Genomic DNA, 21,069 nt, shown 5'->3' on the forward strand with positions numbered 1-21,069 from the left:
GTTCATGGTTACTGAAGTAACTCATCCTTTCTGTTTTTCTTCTTAGGTCTGGTGGAGATCTGTTTGATGCATCCCCTCGATGTGGTGAAGACGAGGTGAGCTGCACGTTAAACCCGGGAAACTCATACATTTGCTCATCTTTTGTTTAACTTTACCTATGGTATACTACTACTACTACTTACAAGAAAGGCGTTTCAGTTCACATCTGCTATGAATCCTCTTGGTGGGTATTTGGGCCTGTGTAGTGAAGTTCCGCGCATACCACGTCTTTTTTCCCAGCCCAGCGAGCCTGGCCAGCACTACACTCATTCTGCACACAAATGGGCACCAATGCCAAGAGCCTCAGACATTTTGTGGAAAATGAAATGCATCATTTACCCATTCAGTCCCCGCACAATGGTAATGTTTGATGTTTTATGTTTTCAAATCATTCAGATTTCTTACCTTATTACTTAATTTTAAGAAGAAAACATCAACATTTTTGCTATGGCCTGCGGTTCCAGAGAAAGACAGGGACTTGCAGACTATATCCGATGCCACTGAATGCACTCGCTGAGTTTAATGGATTGTTTTCCGTTAGCGTGTCCTGTTTGTGTGTTATGCAAGAGCGGCAGCAGTCTTGAGCTGTAGAGTGATCAAGAGCCTTACACCACAGTGTCTCAGCCAGCCATAAACAGGTCGTGGGCTACTACTAAAGCTTTATAGTCTTTCACAGGCCCAGCCAAGACCTCTGGCTTCGTTCTGAGCCCCCCTGCCCCATTCACTACTTGTCAGTAAATTGTACTGCTTTTTCTGTCATTTACGGCAGCAGTTTCTTGGTAAATAAATTGCCCGGTGTGCCTTTTAAAAAAGTGAGATGGTTGCACTTTGAAGGCAAGTACCACCACCAGAACACAGAGAAGGAAACGCAGGGATAAAAGCCAAGGGTGAGCAGTGTTGTATTAGTCGATATTTGATACTTTGAAGGCACACAGTGTGATTTATGTTCACGTGTGGAAGCTATGGGGGTTTATTACAGGTACGTCTTGAGCTGTGCCTGTCCGTCCTCACACAGGGTCAGGGTTAAAAGTGCACTCACTATTTTCTTTGTAATGCTTTTCCTTAAAAAGTGGTAAAAGCTGCTCTAAAACTGGACAGGTTTATCTGTGTGTTTTCTGTTTGTATTGCCATGTGTTTACGTTGATAAACGTTCTCTTGCAGAATGGGTCTGTGTAAATTGGTTCCTTTTGGTCGTGGTTCAGGGTAATCTCTGGGTGTTTTTTTGTCTTTAACAAAATGCAAGCAGCAGACTTTGTTTCTTTTAATTGACATTTAGATAATGTCCAGAGTGTTTAAACAACAGGAGGTTAGTGTGTACTCCGTATGACAGACACACACAGGAACATGCACCATGTATAGATATGTATGCATACTGTACATGCATGTTCACACACTTGTTCACACAGTTAATATCCACACATGAATTCATAAACCAGCATACATACCAGCTAATTGGGACACTGAGGGAGCTGAAATCTATTAGCAGAAACCTTTGGAGCCGAGAGTCAGACACAGACACACCTCCACTGGGTCTCTCTCCCTCTTTTTCTCTGGCATGGCTCTTATTAGGCACCGGCTCCTGCTTTAATGTCCACCGGTCCAAATTGAACAGCAACTGGAGTAAATTTACTTTTTTCCACCAAGTCAGAATCAAAGGGATTTTTTTTTTCTTTCTCTCTCCCTTTTCCTTTTTTTGGAAAGTAAACTTGACAAAATGTGTACCTGCCTAGGAGCTGATGTTTACCTATTTTCCAAATGGGGGGGGGGTTTATCCTTCTCCTCTCTCTCTGAGACAGGGAAGTAGGCGGTGGTAAATTACAGATTTAGGATTAGCTGCAGCCGTTGGTGTAACAACACCCCACCCACAGACAAATAATGTTATGAATCAAAAAAAGAATGTCAGGACCATTTGGCAGCTTTTTACTTTAAACAAATACTGATTCATCTTCTGGGATGACTGCTTTGGCAGAATGAATAGCTGTGTGTCTGTGATGTGAAAAAAATGGTGACATACAACTTTCAGCATGATGGATAGCACCAAATTTGGAGTACTTATAAGATAATTTTAAATCAGAGTGGGAAAGTAAGTCCGTTATGACAAAACTTTTGCCTCAGAACATCAGTTTAAAACACTGATGGATAAAATTCCTTTTATAATTGTGAAAATATTTAACTTGACCACACTGGACATTGTTACACATGTGGGACCTAAACGTGAAACTCTTGTCAGATGATTCACAATGTGTCTTTTTGCCTTTGTTGTTTCGCTTTGACGCCCCATAGGGAGCTCACTGATCAGTCAAGCCATGACCCCTGTTACTCACCTTTGCTAACAAGTACATCTATCTTACATCTGAGGGACTCCTGCAGAGCCTACCTCCCATCAGACTGACTTACAACCTCTTTCATCGCAGTGAAAGAGTTGAACGTCTATAAGTTTGTATTGGCCATTTTGAGATATGCACGTGGATGCATTGCATGTAGTTGTGCGACAAACAAGCTGATAGAGGTTCAATGTCTTTGAGAGATTCTTTTACACAATGATGCTTTGTAAATTGCTATTAAAATACAATTGGCTGTAGCTCGAATTGAACCATTGAGCTTTCAGTTAGAGAACTGTACCAGTAGTAGAGCTGCAACTAACAGTTATTCTCATCATCAGTTGATCTGTAGACTTTTTCTATTCATAAATGTGTCTGTAACACTTTAGCAAATAGTGAAATATGCCCATCACAAGTGTCCAGGGCTCAGGATGCTTGTTTTGTCCAAACAAAAGTCAAAAAGTCCAAAACATTAAAGTTACAATTAAGTAAAATAAAAAAGCCCCATTTCGATCATTAATATATTAACAGATTTGTTGTTATTTGTCCATTGACCTTTCAAGTCTAGTCGTTTTAGCACTAACAAGTACTTTTCCACCACCTGGAATATGGAGACATTGTTACATACTGTGTGTCCTATTTAAAGTGCAGTTTCTTTGAGAATGCAGACACAGCGGAGGGCAGACCAGCGTGAGCCTCAGTACAAGTCATCAGGGGGATTAAGGCAAAATAGCCTAAATCGTTAGGGAATGAAGAGTGGTATGTTGGAGAAGAGTTGGGACATTTATTGGTTTTTGTGAGCTATTTGAAGTTTAGGTCAACCATTTATTCCACATACAACTTCACATCTGCAACTGTGACAGTTCTGTTTCTCATTCTTTGGTGCTTTTTAATACATCCAATCCAAAGATTAAAGCAAATCCAGAAATTGAAACATCAAGCTTGTTGTGAGTCACTCTGGATAATGATCAGCCCAAAATGTAAATGTAGCATACTTCACACAAAGTAAATAGTTAATTGCCCCTGACCCTGACCCCCCTCTCCATGGGTAGGGGCAGGAATGTTGGGGTGAAGATGGAGGGTGTGGTGTGGGGAGGGAGGGCAGTCGTCAGTTTAGCAGAGGGAGACAGTGGGACCGGAGTTACAGCTTTTCATTAACCTGGAAACCACCTAGTTACATGGTTCATGGGCTGGTCTCAGCTCACTTGGAGGTAACAAAGGGTGTCGGGCGGCACTTTCTGCAGGGGGCTGTGCGCTCGGGGCACCCCATCTGACTCTGATCAGGTTCTCCCTCTCATTAGAGAGTTGCACTGAGCCCACATTTCCCTTCATGTCGAGATCCTGTTACACGGTGCTCCACCCTTATACACATGCATGCGCAAACATACTCATGCTCATCTGAAAGAAACTTCCTGTCACCCCCTTTACCTTCCGCCCAGAGAGTGAAACCACGCCTTCCTCATGTCTGCGTCTGCCTGAGCAGCCTCTCCTGTCATTGTGAACTTCCTGCCGTTTCCACCACGAGCACATGATCTGATGTGTTTGCAAGCCCCAAAGATGTTTTTTTATGCAATAACTCTTGACTGAGCCACTCCTCCTACGCCTCTTTTCTCCCTCTACACCCACCCTTTCTTCCTCGCTCTCTCTCTTTCATGCTCTCCCATCCTGATTTGCTTCTTTTTCCCCCGTTCGTCGTCTTTTTTTTTTTTTCTCTCCCAGATAACCAGTCTTCATCCAGCCTTTCAACTCCTCCCGCTGAACATTAACTCTTTCTACTGTTTCCACATTCTGTCTTATGTGGTTTTAGTTTTTCAGCAACCATCGTAGTTAGCCTGTTGTTGAATCAGCCACCACTTTTTTTTAATATAAACCTGATTATATAACAACGTCATCAACATCATGTGGAATGCATTGTTTAAACTTCTATCATTACTTCTGAATTTGTAGTTTGTTGAGCGATTATGTAATGTTTTGTTTAAATCCCTGTTGTACATGTGTTTTAGAAGGTTTGTATTGAATTATGCAATTCTGTAAATTGTGTTGTATGACATGCCTGTCAGAGTCATTGCAAACCACTAAGCCTGCCAGTAGCTTGTTTCAAGCCTGATTAGAAAAACCTGGTACTGGCCCTTGCTCGCAGCAGTATCCATGGCAACACTACCTCCATTTGGTCACAGCACGCATGAAAGTGTGTCCCACTTGGGGGGCTTGAAAGTGATCTTTGATGAGAGCTTTGACAGATGACGTCCAGTCTTTTTCGGGAGCGCGTGACAGCACTGCCCACAGGCTTCACTCCTCCTCTCTGCCGCCTCCACCTCCGTTCGCCCCCAACTGCTCGGTGAACCCCACAGCACTTATGGAGGAATCCCTGACACAATCCTCAAACAGCAGGGCACAAAGCAGCAGCAGCCTGATAGCTGATCTTTCCTTGTAAAGGAGCAGGCAGGTCAGCAGTTGTCAAGCCGGTTCTTAATCCCCCCGGCGTTGTGAGACCGCAGGGCAAGACTTTACTCACAGAGTAAACTCAAACACATGCCGAATCCAAAGAGGATAGCCCAAGCTCAGTTGGTGCATCGCGTCAGTGCACAAGCATAATTGAATTATGAGTCCCTTACAAATTTTTGACAGCAAGTCTTTTCATGAGCAGGGCTGAGCAGCATATTTGGCAGGATTAGATATGATGACTTTGCTCTTGAGTGATGCCTTAATGTTGCAAATTATGCCTCAGCTAAATTAATTGCCCATCACATTCAAAATGTTAAATACTGTTGATCATGTTTAAGATGGACCGATGTATAGATAGACCTCTCTGCCTGCCCACCAGACCAGCGTCTCCACCAGTTATATCATTGAATGATTCTACACCTCCGGATTTCTGTCCGGCGCCAACACAGGGAGCAGTGTGCCCTCCGTGTGGCAAGACAGAGACTAAAGGTGTGACAGTTTGGGCTCGTGGCCAGTGCATTCAGCATTAATGTCAGTTTATATTTTGTCACATACCTGCTATTAGTGTTTCTGTTAACTGTAGCCATGGCCTTTCCATAACCTTAGCCAAGTGTTTCAGGTGTCGAACCCACAGCTTAACCATATTTTTAACCTTATGTCATAACCGCAAAACTAACCGTCCTGTAGTGACCATGTACAGATTGCTAGTGAGGATTTTAAAAACACTGGTGTTGGATGTAAAAAGAAAAAAAGTTATCATTGACTGGAATATGGGATCCTTTCTTCCTTTCTTTCGGGTGGGGTGGGTTGGGGGGAATATTTGAGTTTTTTGCTGTTTCATTCTCATTTTCTACAGCTATGCAAAACACCAAATAAAATAAACCTCAAAATCAAAAGGAAAAAGAGAAACATAAAATTAGAGGGAAAAAAACTCAAACCCCAAAAAGGAAAAAAACAATCACAGCTCGGACATCTTCCTGAACTTCCCCTTTCATCTGTCCAGTATTTGAAAAAAACAAATTGCTATTGAAACTATCATAGAAAACTATACCAGCCTGAGATTTACATAACATGACAATTTGGTCATTCTAATTCATGGCCTAATGTGAAATTTTAGACCTAGAAATGGGGCATCCTGGTGGTCCAAGCAGTGCATGATGCATACCATGTAACTGCAACATCCAGTTCTTTTCACCCTGAACTGACAACTATCTAATAAAGGCAAAATGCAGAGAAATAAACTTGCCCATTACTTTTAACGTCGCAACAGATGTCGCAGTTACTCACAGATGTTGGAATTGTAACTAGCAGTCACAAATGGATTACCAAATCAGAGATTTGGGCTATAGATAGAGGTACACATAAAGAGCAGATGTGCATGTCAGTGTGTGTGTGTGTGTCGTATTGGAGCACCTGTAATCATTATCAGTGAAGGGGTTCACATTCCAGTACACTAATTACAGAGTTTAGGCATTGTGTGCTTTGATTTCACTAGACCCTGACTGTGCTGCAACCACAGTGCTGCCCCCCTGCTGCCCCATCTTTTTCTTTCTGACTCTCAAAACTCACACATGCATGTCTGTACATCCTTTATCCCACCTCCATCACCCCTTTTCCAAACTCTTGCAAGCAGGTTTTTTTTTTTCACTTTTGAGTTACTCGGTGAGGCACTTTGAAACTTAAATTGTTGTCACCTTGCCACTAACAGTGGAGGACCGAGCAGCAGTGGATGCAGGAGTTGCATTGCAGTTTCCAGTGTCGCAACTCTGTGCTCATTAAAAAGTCATTAAGCATGTGAGCTTGCTTTTTCACTTAGTGCTTTGTTGATGCACTTTTGATCATCTGAACTTGAAGTGTTGTACAGACACTTAAAGGCTCAGCATGGTCCCTGCGCCAAACTGTGTGCATTGTGTGCACACGCTCCACAACAATTCATTTGTACATACTGTACTCACAGCAGTCTTGTCCTTGTAGGAGCTGCCTCTGCTCACCGCTGTGAATACATCTATAACAAGCACACAAGAAGGCCGCTCTTGGCGTTGATGAATGAAGGAAAAGCCGCATGTGATGCCTCTTTGTTAAAAAGTTCACAGTAGCTGCATGAGGCCATTACACAGTATGGGTGCTGTTTTCTTCTGCCTGCTTCCTCATTCTTCTCACCTTAAAAAATACATTGAAGAGGCTGGAGGAGGAAGTGATTGGCTCCAGTGTACCGCAGACCAGACGAGCCAAACATCAACAAGGACCCACACGCAGTGTTCGTGGCTGCAGACCATAATGTATCAAATTTTAATAGGCACGTGCTGGGTGATGTATGTAATGGCAGAGGTTTGTTAGTTCACACTGATTTGCAAAGACCATCTCAAGAACCCTGCAGCAGGGCTTACACTTCCTCTATAGCTCCTTGATCTTGGTCTTAAAGTCCGAGGTCCACTGCTTATGCATTTCAAGCTTTTTTTAAAAACCTTGGCGTGGTTGTTACTTTCAAAGGTCTGCATCACTGACTGGATCCATAATACTTCATGTCAGTCATGGCAGTGTGCTGCACTTAAAAATAACTGGTACAGGATTTGGATGGCGTCCAGTTAATATGGGTATAACTTGCCCTAAGTCCTTATCGTTAGTTCTTACTCAGTGATACCAGCTGAGGACAGAGTGCATTTCCCTAAGAAAGATGTACATGTCGGATAAATGATAAATGGAAAGAGAATATGGAGAGAAAGATAGTCTAAATAGGTATCACCACACACCCAAAACGATTTACAAATGTTTACATAGATTTAGCAACAATAGAGACCCCTGTAAAATCTCATTTGTTTTTTTGTTTTTTAGGGGGGGTGTACTTGTTGGCGCCTACAACAGTGTGTCTTGGCCTCTTGAGACATGGCTGAGACAAGACAGTGCAGTGTAGTAATAGTGACTCTCAGGTTTCTCTCTGGGAGCATGCAGGGCAGTTGTCTTCTGTCTGGAGCGCACTGTGTTATAGCCAGTGGTTACCTGCTGTCAGGGGAGTCTCCAAAATCCTGCAGCATTTCCTCACATCAAAGTGGCTGTTACTGTTTCTTGCCTGGACCAGTCTAGCACCAGATAATCTTAACCTATCTTGCATGGACTGCCATCGTCTGTCAAGGCTTGTTTTTCTGTATTTCACCCAGCCATGGGTTTGCATGTTTCTCCTATATTCAAATTGTGAATCAATCTAGTTTGGTCTCTGTTAAAGAAAAGGTCTTGACGATTACTCTTAGGTCTGCAGAAAAATAATTCTTTATAAAATTCATGTGGACTGTTTGGAGAGCCACTGTAAAAGATTTTTTTACTGTTTTATCATGCTGTAATTAAAACTACTGCTCTAGCATTAGCACCATAATTTCAGTTAACAGCATTTGGCAGAGGTTAAGAGACCCTAGTTTAAACACCCAAGAAATCCTTTCTGTTATGCAACCACTTACTGGAAATGTCAGTAAGAGTGCTCATTTTTTCCACCTATCTGCTCCACTTCAGCATTAGTGGCTTTCTAAATTTGCTGCAGTCCACTCTAACATATAGAGTGATCTATCAGTCAACCAGAAGTTTGTAATGCTCAAAACATCTGAGTCTCAGTCTTGGCCTGGACCTGCCTAGCCTGTCCTCGTGCTGTTTTATGCAGCTCTTTTCCTGCTCTTCCACGGTAACACAGCCTGATCTTGGGTCACAGAGGTCACAGTATATGAGCAGACATCTGGACCGGCAAACTGGTCTAACATCACCATAGGGAATCAGAGGAGTCAGTTTTATCGGCGTGAGAAAGAATCCAGAATGACAGAAGGATGTCGTAGCCCTTTTAACAGCAGTTAAGAGTAACTTTTTCTCCGTTATCCATACCAAAGCTTGTTCCTTAACCCGGGCTATCCCAAGTCCAGTAGACTTCTTGGTGCTGGTGAAAGCCACCCTGGCCTGCTCCAGATCAAGCTCTGGGAGCCTGCCGTGTCACAAGCGCCAAAGGTTTATCACTTCCCCTCTGCTCGCATCTTGCATCTTCTTCTCCTCAACTTTATTTTCCTATTCCTCTCTCCAAAGGTCTGTCTTTATGGGCCTCTTCCTGCCCCGCTCAAACACTTTATTTGGCAGGCACTTTTGTTCAAAACGACTTACAATAAGTGCAAACCACGTTGGAGCAAGAGCTAGTTATCAAAGATTTGGAGTGTATCCCAAATAAATAAAGGCATGTTCAGTGCTTAGACATCACGTGTCATACTCCTTGTTTTATACTCTTTCTTCATCAAACACACTTTTTACTCTGTGAGAGTCAGTCACCACTGTTGTCAACAATGTGTGTTGTTAAAACAAGCAGCCACTGGATCCAAAAGGGACCCTTTTATTTTTTTGGTTACACTCTTTGACCCTGAAGCACTATTGGGTGGCTAAGGTCACGATTGACCACATTTGCCATGTTGGAGCGTTTAGGTCGGAAAAGAGCTCTTAACCTCATGTACCAATGCAATGGACTCTTACCATTTTTATGATCCTGCTCATTAAAATTAACTGTCTAGCTGTAAAAAATAGATTTCCCCTTCATTTTGCCCACTGGATTGTCTTATTCACTTCAGATCTAACATGAGAAATTACTCAACTTTCATCCCTCCCTCCTGGTGATTCAGTTCTTCTCCTTCTTCAATCATATTTTGTCTTTCTCCTTTTTGTTGAAGCTCTTGGCATTCCAGCAGGGAAGGCATGAGCAGATCAAGGCTCTCACTGTAGCAACCAATCCAAATACACAGTAACACACATAAATCATAACGTTCATACTTGGAGAAAATTGCACAATTTTAAAAATATTGCAGTATAATATCGGTCAAACGTTTTAGAACACCCACATTTTTCCAGGTTTTATTGAAACTTCAGCAGTTCAAGTCCAGTGAATCACTTTTAACTGATACAAAGGTGTAAATTTCCCTAGAAAATTTTCTTTTTCAGGGATTAAGATATTGGTTAACTTACAGCTTTCCTGCAGCAGTGGAAGTAAATGAAGCCTTGAAAGTTAATGCAAACAATTCCTACAGGTGGCCCAACTTTTGTTGAAAAGGTAGCAAACTGTTTGGTCAGGGGTTCATCCTACTGCAAGATAATGACCCAAAACATCAGAAGAAAAGAATGAGCGGGTTGTTTCAGCACAGTCTCTAGACTTAAACCCCATGGAACTGTTTTGGGATGAACTGGACAGAAGGTGAAATCAAAGCAGCCTGCAAGTGCAACACATTAGTGGAAACGTGCCATGACTATGTTCGGCATCTGAATGAGTCAAGAAATTAAGATTAAATTGAGGTTTTAAGATTCCATGATTCCTTTTTTTAATTTCTTCTGTGCTTTAAATTCAGAATACACTGAGATGTTACACTATGTTCATTTCAGTAACAACAGGAAAAATGGAGGTTTCTAAAACTTTTGACCTGTGGTGTATAGCTAAAGATAACTACCTGTTGTAGACTAGGTCATTACTTCTCTATATAGGGTGTTAATTTATATGTTGGTCTGTCTGAACAGCTATAAATATGATTTCATATCAGCCCCTATTAGACCCTAAATTTTAAACTAAGCAACTCATCAAAATGCTTTAAGTGCCACTGAGGGAATACCCCTCATTTAATAGGGCATATTTTTAAGAGATCTCCTAAAAGCTTGGCCTACCCCTTTTAAAAGTAAACCCATCAAGCCTCTGCCTTTTGATCAACCTAATAACCCTCCCTACCCCTTCCCATAGGCATTTTTTTAACACCATCATTAATGAGCCTCACCTCAACATCTCGTCTCTCTGGGGTGACAGCCCGTCTTGTTGGTCCCCAGTTCGAGCCCATTACCGTCGGGGTCTGGGAGCGGACACGGCCTTGCAAGGCCCTCAAACACTGCGCTCCTGTCCATAAAAATACAAAGACTGGGGCTCGAGCCAGCCACTCCGCCCTCATTTACCTTTTTGACTTCTCTGTGGACGCCTAGAATTTGTACTTTTATAGGCGGTGGAGGTCAGGTGGACGAGTTCTTCAGGATTATTTACCCCAGAGTGCTTGTCTCGCTCACAGAAGCACCAACCTGCCCTCGCCTTCACCCTCACCTGGGCAGCTCGAGGCCTGTAAAGCTCAAACACAGGGAGAGTGGGATGTGGGTAAGAAGAGGAAATAAGGGGGGAGTCTTGATGAACTCACAGATCTCATCACCTCTGAGTGTACTCTGTCTCCAATATTTTTGGCTGACGATTGAACGAAATGCTCCAAGTGGTATGTTTTAAAGAAGCCCCAGGGTTTTCCTTGGGTCTTCTGTCTGCGGAGTTTACGATCCGCACGGCTGACTCCCAAGGCCAAGTGAATCTGCCAGAGCCATGAAGGCTATCTTTTGCTCTTCTTTAGCCAACCAGTATATCTCCTTATTCACTGAGGCCTTATGAATAGAAACTAGAGCTTTTTGTCCATATAAATCCTCTAAAACAGGGCATTTAACCAGGACGGCTTTGAGTCTTATTTTTCACTGTTGGTTGCTGTGAAAAGCAAGATTAGCAGCTTCCTAGCCAGGGGCCTGACGGTTCCCCTGCTGCCAAGTTCTTCTGGTCCTCCCTATTATCTCCCACTCCCTGGGCCTTGCTGTTTGGTCCCTGGCTTTTATGGCAGGGTAGGAGAGGGCCATGAGGAAATGAGGTGACCCTGGGGTCACAAGTGGAGTCAGGGGGCTGGAACCGGACCACAGCCTCGGCAACCCCACTCTCAAGGCCGGTTCGGGTCGGGGCAGGCAGAGCAAAGGAGACAGGAGGAGACTTGGGACTGGGTCTCTACCATCCTTGACCCCAGCGTCATATGCCTTTAATTAAGCCAGATTTGAATTTGTTTACAAGTCCCAGTAGTCTTAAATCTTCCGGGTCTTTACCCCCCCCTCCTTACCCTTTATTCCACCACCCCCTCATACCTGGAGTCCTTCTTTTCTTCTTCTCTTTAATATGGTGTCAGACATCTATTTATTATGCTGTTTTAACTGGTTTTCAGGAACGGGTTACAAGCTATTTGGGAATCCACCAAATAGGATTTGAGGGACACCCCTCTAAGATGTTAATCTGTTAGCGATATGAAAGGCCGCTCACCCCACTAAACCCCCCCTCCACTGGAGCCCGGGGGCTCTTTATGGCCCCATCAGGCACCCGCATGGACGACTTACTGCTGACCTTGTGACCTGGCAGTTGAAGCCATATGAGGAGGGAATCTTTCTCTTGTCCTGTTACCTCTTACTCTCTTCATCTCTCTCTCTGTTTCTACCTTTACCTCCTCTCTGTTTGTAAAGATATTTATACATTTTTCAAATTATCACGTTTAATTATTTGTCGTTTCATTAGTCGTTATCAAGTGTATAATCCCTGTGTAACTGTGTCTTACCATGGCCATTTAGTTTGACATGTTTTTTGGAGTTCAGGATCCATGTCGAAGCCATATGGCAGTATATAATTAGATCTCCTCCTATCCCCTTAGTGTACCAATACCTGAAACTCTTTATCTCCAGCAGGCACCATTTATATTCATTCTTTCACCCCCAACTAGTCTCTCATGTAAAAGATTTACACGCAGCTCACCAGCCTTTATTAGGGAGGTACCAGCGTGTTTGCTATACAACAAAAAGTCCTTCGACTGGCTCCATCATATTAAAAATTTACACGTAACCGAAGAGCTGTTACAATTGGCTTACTAGCATGTTAGCAGCTGAAAAGCTTGCTGCAAAAGACCTGAACCTGGGGAGTTGGGTGGCTAATTGGATCGGTTGGGTTAAATAAATGTTTGAGTTCTCCCCTGCGCTGGGGGGGACCTGGTGGAAGGAGCCTCTCGTTTTAGCAGAGGTGGAAAAAAGACAGATGAAAGAGAGAGGGAGGGAAATTAAGGAGAGAAACGACCTCAATTATGATAAAGATCAGGTTTGTTCTGGTTGCATTTTACATACAGGTGTAACGAAGTCATTTTGTCGAACAAAATGACTTTGAAGATTTGAGGTACCTGTAATAAAGGCCTAATAGACTAGATTGAAAGTAGCACTGATGTGTGTAATATTTAGAATGATAGAAGTTTTAATGAGAACTTTGTCATTGCAGATTCCAGATCCAGAGGGGAAACAGTGACCCCACCAGCTACAAGAGCCTGGGTGATTGCTTCCGGACCGTCTTCCGCAATGAGGGGTAGGTTATCCACAACAGTTGTTGCCGACTACAGGACAGGGAAGGAATAGATTTTCCTTCCTTACTCGGATGGCAGAAGGCTTATGTTAAAGTGGCAATTCAATAATAATTACGTTTATTCACATTTAAAATACTTTATTTGTCTCTCAATGGGTCATTTGCAGCAAGTGTATTTACAAACAATTCATTCACACATTAACATTTTTTTAAAATATCAAATATGATCATTTGATATTATGAAGTATAGTGTCCAACACCATGAAGGCACATTATATGTGTGTTTATAGATGTAGAATTATGCACTACACATTAAATTAATCCAACTGGTTATTGTGCAGCTTCCATAGTAAGGTATTTTATGTTTTCTTTTTTGTTATCATAAATAATCTGTGTTGTGGTCAGAAGGCTGAGGGTGTTGGTTGCTATAAGACAGCTGGTGTGTCTGTCAACAGTCTAAAGAAAAATCCTGCAGCAAGCCACTGAACGTGCCTTATGTCACAGTGGATAGGAGTACAGCTCTTATTGCCTTAGAACCTAAATGTTAAACTTTGACAACTAACTAAAGACAGTGATCCCGCCACGGTCCCTCCTCCTCTGCCTGCCCTGTGACAGGTCCGTGAGACAGTGCAGGCGTAGGAGAAAGTGGTTGCCACTCGCTCTGTTTACGGCGAGTCGACAGCTTTACAGCGGATATAAAGTTGATCTGCTGTGAGGTGTGAGCGAGCGCACAGTGAGAGGCCGGCTAGGGACAGTTGGAAATCCTCTGTTGGCTGTAGTTCAACAGACGCAGCCATCCTGCAACAGTAGCTGTGCCCTCTTCACCCCACACACACACCCTCACACTCGAGTTGAAATTTAATGCCTGTTTGCATGCATGCTTTTCGGGTGTGCCCTTTGGGATTAGTATGAATTTCCACTGTCACAATAAAATGATGGCCAAAACACACAGCATCCACACCATCAACTATGAGAGATATTTAACTGAAACTCATGACAAAGAACCACAACCTGTAACTGAAAGTCCCCATAGACGGAAGATTCACTTTTCGTGTCAAACAATTATCACTAACAGTATATTTTCGCTGAGTCTGTAATCACTCCCCAGTAGCACATTGAGGATTACCTCCAGGCCAAACCACTTAGTTATAATTTATACAAATAGTGTTAGGCCCCACTGTTGTAGAATTATTATTAAAAATAAACATCTCCCGTCAGCTGATGGCAGGACCGAGCTAACACTAGGCCTCATTCTCTCTGAGGCGATGAGGGAGGAAACCTGAGCTCTCAGTTCGAGCGTGGTGATTTAACTGAAGAAAGAAATGGAAATGTGCACACGTAGGATCCCATCTTGTAGTCACTCTAAACCCTGGACATAATAACCAGGCCTATAGACTGTGCTTTTATATAGTAGCAACACACATTTTAAACATTTATTGCTAAGAAATTATTTTTTTCTGTCAAAAACTCAACATTTACATTAGGTTGTTATTGAATCTGGAAAATTGAGCATTACATCTTGTAGCTATGCACATAAGTGTGTTACAGTGTGAACTATGCTCACCAACACTTGGTTGTATATTGCCTTACAGGCCCTCTTTTCTGTTGCATGTGGGTGCAGCAGCGTGAGCATGTGTTAAGTGTTTCCGTCTGGAGGCAAACAAAAAGACTCTATTCTCGAGCATTCTTTACCAGTGTGGTATCCAGAGACTGGGTCGAGACCCAAAGCACGGCCACGGGATTATTAAAAGGGTCCACGCATTACAACAGCGTGCGTTGGCCTTCGTACAGTAGATCAATGAGTAATGCCTTCAACTAACGGTGCGGGATTGGTGGGGGTGGGAGCTGACTCCAGCTGGGACCACCCATGCAAAAAGTATACATTCATGGAAGTGTGAGGAAGTGCAGATCAGCGTGTCCACCAGATTACATATGTTTTGCTATAGTGAAACAGGCATGGTTCGAATGAAGCAGCGATCAGGTTAAAGCAATAGTTCGACATTTTGGAACGATCTCTTATTTGCCTTCAAGCCCAGAGTTACATGTTATTTTACATCTCAGTTTTTGTGCGGATTAAATAGACGAGACATTACGTGTTAATGAGCGAGCTTCTGAGGAGCTGGTAGGTGGATGTTGTCTGTCTTTGAACAGAGCCAGGTTAGCTGTTTCCCACTGTTCTCCAGTCTGTTCAGTCAGTTGGCTGCAGCTTGTTATTTATCGTACAGACATGAGAGTGGTATCAATCTTCTCATCTAACTCAGTAAAAGAATCAAATATGTGTATATCTCAAAATGCCATTCTTTTGACAGTATGTTATAAAAATTCAAAAATATGAGCGTGTTTGAGTTAACTAAGGTGTGATCCACTGCTTTACTTTAGTAAACTATTGCACTTTCCATATTTAGGTCAAAGTTCAAAACATTACAATTAACTGTATCATCTTATGGATTACACCAAATTGAAAAAATATATATATAATAGTATATGATCATTTGATCACCCAAAATATGAACTTTAGGCATATGGATGTACAGAAGGAAAGAAACTCCACTTTATAAATAATTATCAGTTATTTCCCCTTCCACCAAGTCAAAAAATTAGTCTGTAGCTTGTGAATAACCAATATTTATCTCAAGATGTGAATAAGTCACCAGAGTAAGTTTAGATCCTATAATGCACAAAGTAGAGACGCTTGTTGTTTGTGCTTTTATCCAGTGAACCCTGGCCACTGGTGATTGTGCCTGACTGTGGTGACAATGTCAAGGTTACAGCAGACACTGGGAGAGTGCAAATATTTGCAGATGAAGCATGCAGGTTGTTTACATGTTAAAAAGTTTCCCGGGCGAGCTCATATTTCTCAAGGATTTCATCATGGCACAAAAGTCTGCTGCAGATATTAATTTTGTACTCTTTTTTTTTTTTTTTTTGTAAATGATCTGTTACTTTATTTATTTATACATTTCTACCACTAACAAGTCAGAATTTCTGTCTGATGGATAATATCGGCCAGTTTATTTAATCAAATGTGTCTGTGTAGTTCTGTCAGTGATACCCTCCTCACCAGATGGATGGAGGCTGTTAAAAAAAGGTAAGGTTTATGAAAATTTAAGACAAATCATACACACAAGTGTATACAAACACACTCTCCACACACACACACCCACTGGCATAAGGAGGTCATTTGTTTAGGAAAGCCAAAAAGGGACTTAGTGTGTACTTTACATTGGAAATCAAATTAGGATTCAAATGAATGGCACTCACTAGAGGCCATATTTGTTCTGTAACAAATTTCACTTCTCTTTCATCACCTGGTGGCTCCTCAGCTTGACCACACCCGGTAAATCTATGGCCACCATTTGCATGGACAAAGAGAGCATAGGGAAGAGCCTTCCGTCTGACTGAAATAACTTGTTTACACAAAAGATACGAGGGTCTAATTTTTGGCTTCTAGTACCAGTTGTAACCTTGCGAGGCAGCTGGATCTCTCACAAACGAGATTCTTTCTTCCATGTCTGAGCTACTCACTTGTGGCTGAACCTCGGTGAGACCAATCAGCGCCCTATGAGTCATCTTTGTTGCTTTCCTACTATGTCATAAGATAAACAGATGGTTCGTCCAATCACACCTGCCCTTTTCCGAACAGTTTCCAACAAAGTCCCTAAACTGTTCTGTGTAACAAAGCGTCAGGTTATTCCACTCGTGTAACTTGAGTTGTCAATGAAATTGGCTGTCTCTGTCACCTGATGACAAGTGTTTTAATAACTGGTTGTGGTTCACTGCATATTTTGGACAGAAGCCTCACTACTGTGGACTCTGGGCAGGTTTATTGCCTGTCTGTCTCGGGTTACATTCAGTGGAAATGTATACCAGCAGCAGAAATATTTACACTTGGAGTCAATCAACCAAGATCATCTCTGTTGACTTGTCGAGTATGTTGCCACAACAGAGCAGGTGCCACTGTTCACAGGATACAGTCGGTCATGCCACATTGTCCCCTTTGTCTACACCTGTGTATAATATCAATATGCACTGTACTTTGTCTCTCTAGGTCACCTGCAAGCAACTTAGTTGAAGAATAGCTCTATTTTGACTGCTTATGAGCCATGCCAATGACTTTGACGCCCTCACTATACTGGTCCTGTGCATGTTTACAGAGAAATTATATATTTATGCTCCTTTTCATTCCCTAATTGCTTTAAATTATTTTGATGGCTTAAAAGAAAAGGCTGGCGATAATATATATATATTTATTACTGTTAACATGTCATGAAAAGATCGAAACCAGAAATGTGTTAGTCTGTCTCTCACTACTATCCAGCTTTCCCACTCTGTCTGGAGCTCTCAGCCCAAACCTCATTTATTCCTACCGAACATATGCATTGTCAAAACAAGGACTAGGACTATGTTCAGTCACAGATTAATACACATTTGGTGCTTTAGTAAGTATTTACATCAGCAGGATGTTGTATTTGGAATTGACCCAAAACAAGCTACAGTGCCCATGTTCATCTTAATGAAGGAATGTAAAGAAGGAAGGAAGTGTGGGAATCTGAAAAGCTATTGACATGTAATCTCGTTATAGAAATAGGGTTGTTCACTTTTCCCTCCGCTCCATTAGAAATAAATAGACACCTTTACTCATTTTGTTTTGTCTGAAATCAATATTACGAATTTATGTTTTTAATTTGTCAGACCTACTCCAAATAGTGTTTATACATAGTGTGTGGTTCATATTTAGCTACTATATCATGTTTACTCATGTATAAAATGCACAAGGGAGGAGATAATTATGTAATTGATGTCTACTGTGTCTGGAGCATCTGTATTTAGTTAATGAATGTGAGAAGATGATGTTGTGTTTCCTGTTCCTGTTTCCCTTTGTCAAACCCTGGGAAACAACAATGAGAACACAGGAAAAGTAGTTTGCTGTTTATCAACACAACAGCTGACTCAAAAGTGTTATGGGCTACAGGTGTGCTGTGTTTCACACCTGGGCCCTAAACAACAAATATGACTTCTTCCATTGTTTCCTATTGCCCAAAAATATCGCAGATAGGTAGGGTTTGAAGATCATTTAAGTGCCTGCATAATTTTCTTTGATTGACATCTTGTCTGACATCATGTGCCCGGTCCTCTTAGTGTAAACTACACAAGTTCACCCATTCCACCCATGTTTTCACTAAATTGAGGAATGCATGTGTATGCACTTCTGAATGTATACGAAACATTCTTTGTGCCATCATTGCAAAACAGCGAATTTACTTCTATCTTCTTACATGTTTACATCAAAGACTGGTCATGCAATAGTGGGAATTCTTGACTTTTGTTACATTTCCCTACTTTCCTCAAATGAGTGAAAACAATCTCTATAAAGAAAAATGAAATGTAGGTATAAAATGTTTCAGTTTTAGGTTAATAAGGGATTTATTTTCTGTAAATTATATAGTTTAAAATGGATAGAATTATAAATAATCTGAGCACTTCAAAAGGGAGATCATTAAGACATTTGTGTACAATTTAGAAACATCAAATAAGTGTCTTTTAACAGGCGTATTAAAGGGGCATCAAACTGTCCATTTACTCTTTTCATATACTCCCTGAAATTGATCTCTAACAAAATACAGCTTGTGTTAAATGTAGGCATACATCTCTATACACATAACTCACTGTATCATTTTATTATTTTTCCTGCCTTCAAGTATGCTGTAAATCATGGCTGAACGTATGATTGAGCAAAGGCAAACTACCAAATTGACTAAAATTATACAGCTACCGTCTTTTGAAACATCCAGTATATCAACTGCTGAAATAAACTCTTAAATCATTTCCTCCACCAGTTCCTGTGGAGAATGTTTACCAAGGTTTGTGGTTTGAAAATATATCTTGGTAGTTACGCTGCCAAACAGCAGCAAAGTACAGTACTTTCTGCTTCCATTTTGTGTGCTTCGTATTAGTCATGCCGTCTATATTCAGTATTGTTAAAGACTGGATTGATGCAGGAACCATAATATTTTGAGAAAGGGCCATGTTAAACGACCATACCAGCATGTGAGCAAATTAAAGCTCTTTGAACACATTCTAGGAACTGAAAGTCAGGATATCTTGGCCACTGCTGTATTAACCTTGAGCATTATCTTCTTTAATCTGTCTCTTGTGAGTCCTCCAACATTATTAAAGCGCAGGTCTAAATTGCCAGAATACTCTTTTAACTACAAATTAAGTATATTTAACATTTGTGGTGACATTGTGGTGGTGCATTACAGAGAGGTGTTTTTGTTATTTAGCCAACTGTCACTGATGGTACACAAAATGGTTAGCTATAATAATAAAAATATGATATACATATGGAATTAATGAAAAAATTAAAACACAATTATATGCAACTAACAAGTATTTTTATTTAATTAATCTACTTTTGTTCTCTTGATTAATGGATTAATTGTACAGTCTATGAAATGTCAAAATATAGTGGCATCTTGAAATCCAGTCTTCTTGTGCAGTCCAAAGATATTCAGTTTACTATCACATATGACAGAGAGAGAGAGCAGAGCAGTAAATCTTCTCATCTGCACAGTCAGTAACTAGGTGATATTTGGCATTTTTGATTATTTCTTTGTCAATCAACTAATCAATTAATGAACTAATTGTTTCAGTTCTCGGCTACATCCTGTTTGATCCAAATATCAGGTGGAGCTTGACAAGTCAGCAGTCATCAGATAAGCATTTTTAACATTTTGTTTTCTCTCTCTACAGCATATTTGGCTTCTACAAGGGGATCCTACCTCCGATTGTGGCAGAGACACCAAAGAGAGCGGTCAAGGTGAGATGAAGGATGTGCACGTTGGTTCGCGAAGCTTCTTGGGTTGTGATGCAACGCTCAGGCTCTGGTTTCACTGTAAACTGCTCCACTATTGAAACCACTCCAACCGCAGTTGCTCTGACATGGTACACACATGTTGATTAAACACATGACACCCTCTGCAATGTTCTGTTGGCCCACCAAACACTGACGTACGAGCATCTACAGCAAGCCTTTCCCTGAGCCCAGCCTTTTGTGTGTCGTGGCACAGAGGGGGCCTGATGCCTGGTATGGAGCTGCTATGTAATGAGATGCTGGAGACGAGGATGTGTGAACTTTTGAAAATAAGCGCTCACACTGAGAAGATGGGGTAATCACTCACACAGTGAACAAAGCTGGTGAACAAAGCTGGCTGATGATGAGAAATGTCTGGGGTGAAGAATTAAAGCTCCGATTAAAACACCTCTGTTGGCATTTTGCCCTTCCCTTAGATAAACAAATCAGGTGATGTGTCTCCTTTTGAGACTGTGCATTACGCTTTTCGCTTTCAATGGAGATTGAGGTCTAACATTTAACATGCGGCTTAATTTTCATGTTTGTTGAGTTGATACAATGCTCACTGAAGTTTACATTTCCGTATGTTTTTAAGGTAGCTGCTTTTAATAGCCTGTGTCCTTGTGTATACGTGGGTGTGTATGTGTGCAGAGATGTCATCTTATAAATACACTGACTTTCTCACAGCTCATTTATTCTGATCTTTCCTCTGCAGTTTTTCACCTTTGAGCAATACAAGAAGTTGCTGAATTTGACCCCTTTGTCTCCTGGCGTGGTAAGTCTCTGACACAGAAACACCTGAATACACTCTCACCTGTAAAATAAACACACACACACACAGGACCAGGAAGAATGTTGAAAAATCAACATTTCAGTTCTCCTGATAAAACAAAGACAAATGCCAAGAATAATTTTAACAGCAAAATGAATTAATGCAAATGTAAAAACAGTTTTCACTGCTGTTTCATGTTCAAATACAAGTAATACATTAGCACATTTATAGAATTTATTCATCTTACATTTTTATGTTAGACTTGGTAAGACAATTTTGTGGGACTTTATTATTGTGACAAATATAAAACTGACTCAAAGGCAGCTTAACTGCCTCAAATGAAGGTCATCCCACATTAGAAAGGATAAAAAGAAAAATATTCAAGTGGGGATTAAGTAATGAAGTCCTGGAATAACAATTTTGTTAGGCGTTAAGTACATATGACAACATCCCTGATGACTAACAC

At 41.3% G+C, this 21,069-nt stretch overlaps 1 protein-coding gene across 1 annotated transcript in view; it reads left to right on the forward strand.

Annotated features, from left to right (window-relative positions):
• Window positions 1-21,069, forward strand: part of slc25a21 (solute carrier family 25 member 21) — an 87,264-nt gene that overhangs the window by 57,800 nt on the left and 8,395 nt on the right. The window contains exons 3-6 of the mRNA XM_056394380.1: window positions 47-95; window positions 12,898-12,981; window positions 19,732-19,798; window positions 20,547-20,606. Of these exons, the coding sequence (XP_056250355.1) occupies window positions 47-95; window positions 12,898-12,981; window positions 19,732-19,798; window positions 20,547-20,606 (260 nt within the window). The remainder of the gene's footprint in view (window positions 1-46; window positions 96-12,897; window positions 12,982-19,731; window positions 19,799-20,546; window positions 20,607-21,069) is intronic.

Source organism: Seriola aureovittata, chromosome 13, assembly GCF_021018895.1.
Source record: "Seriola aureovittata isolate HTS-2021-v1 ecotype China chromosome 13, ASM2101889v1, whole genome shotgun sequence".
In the NCBI taxonomy this organism is placed as follows: domain Eukaryota; kingdom Metazoa; phylum Chordata; class Actinopteri; order Carangiformes; family Carangidae; genus Seriola; species Seriola aureovittata.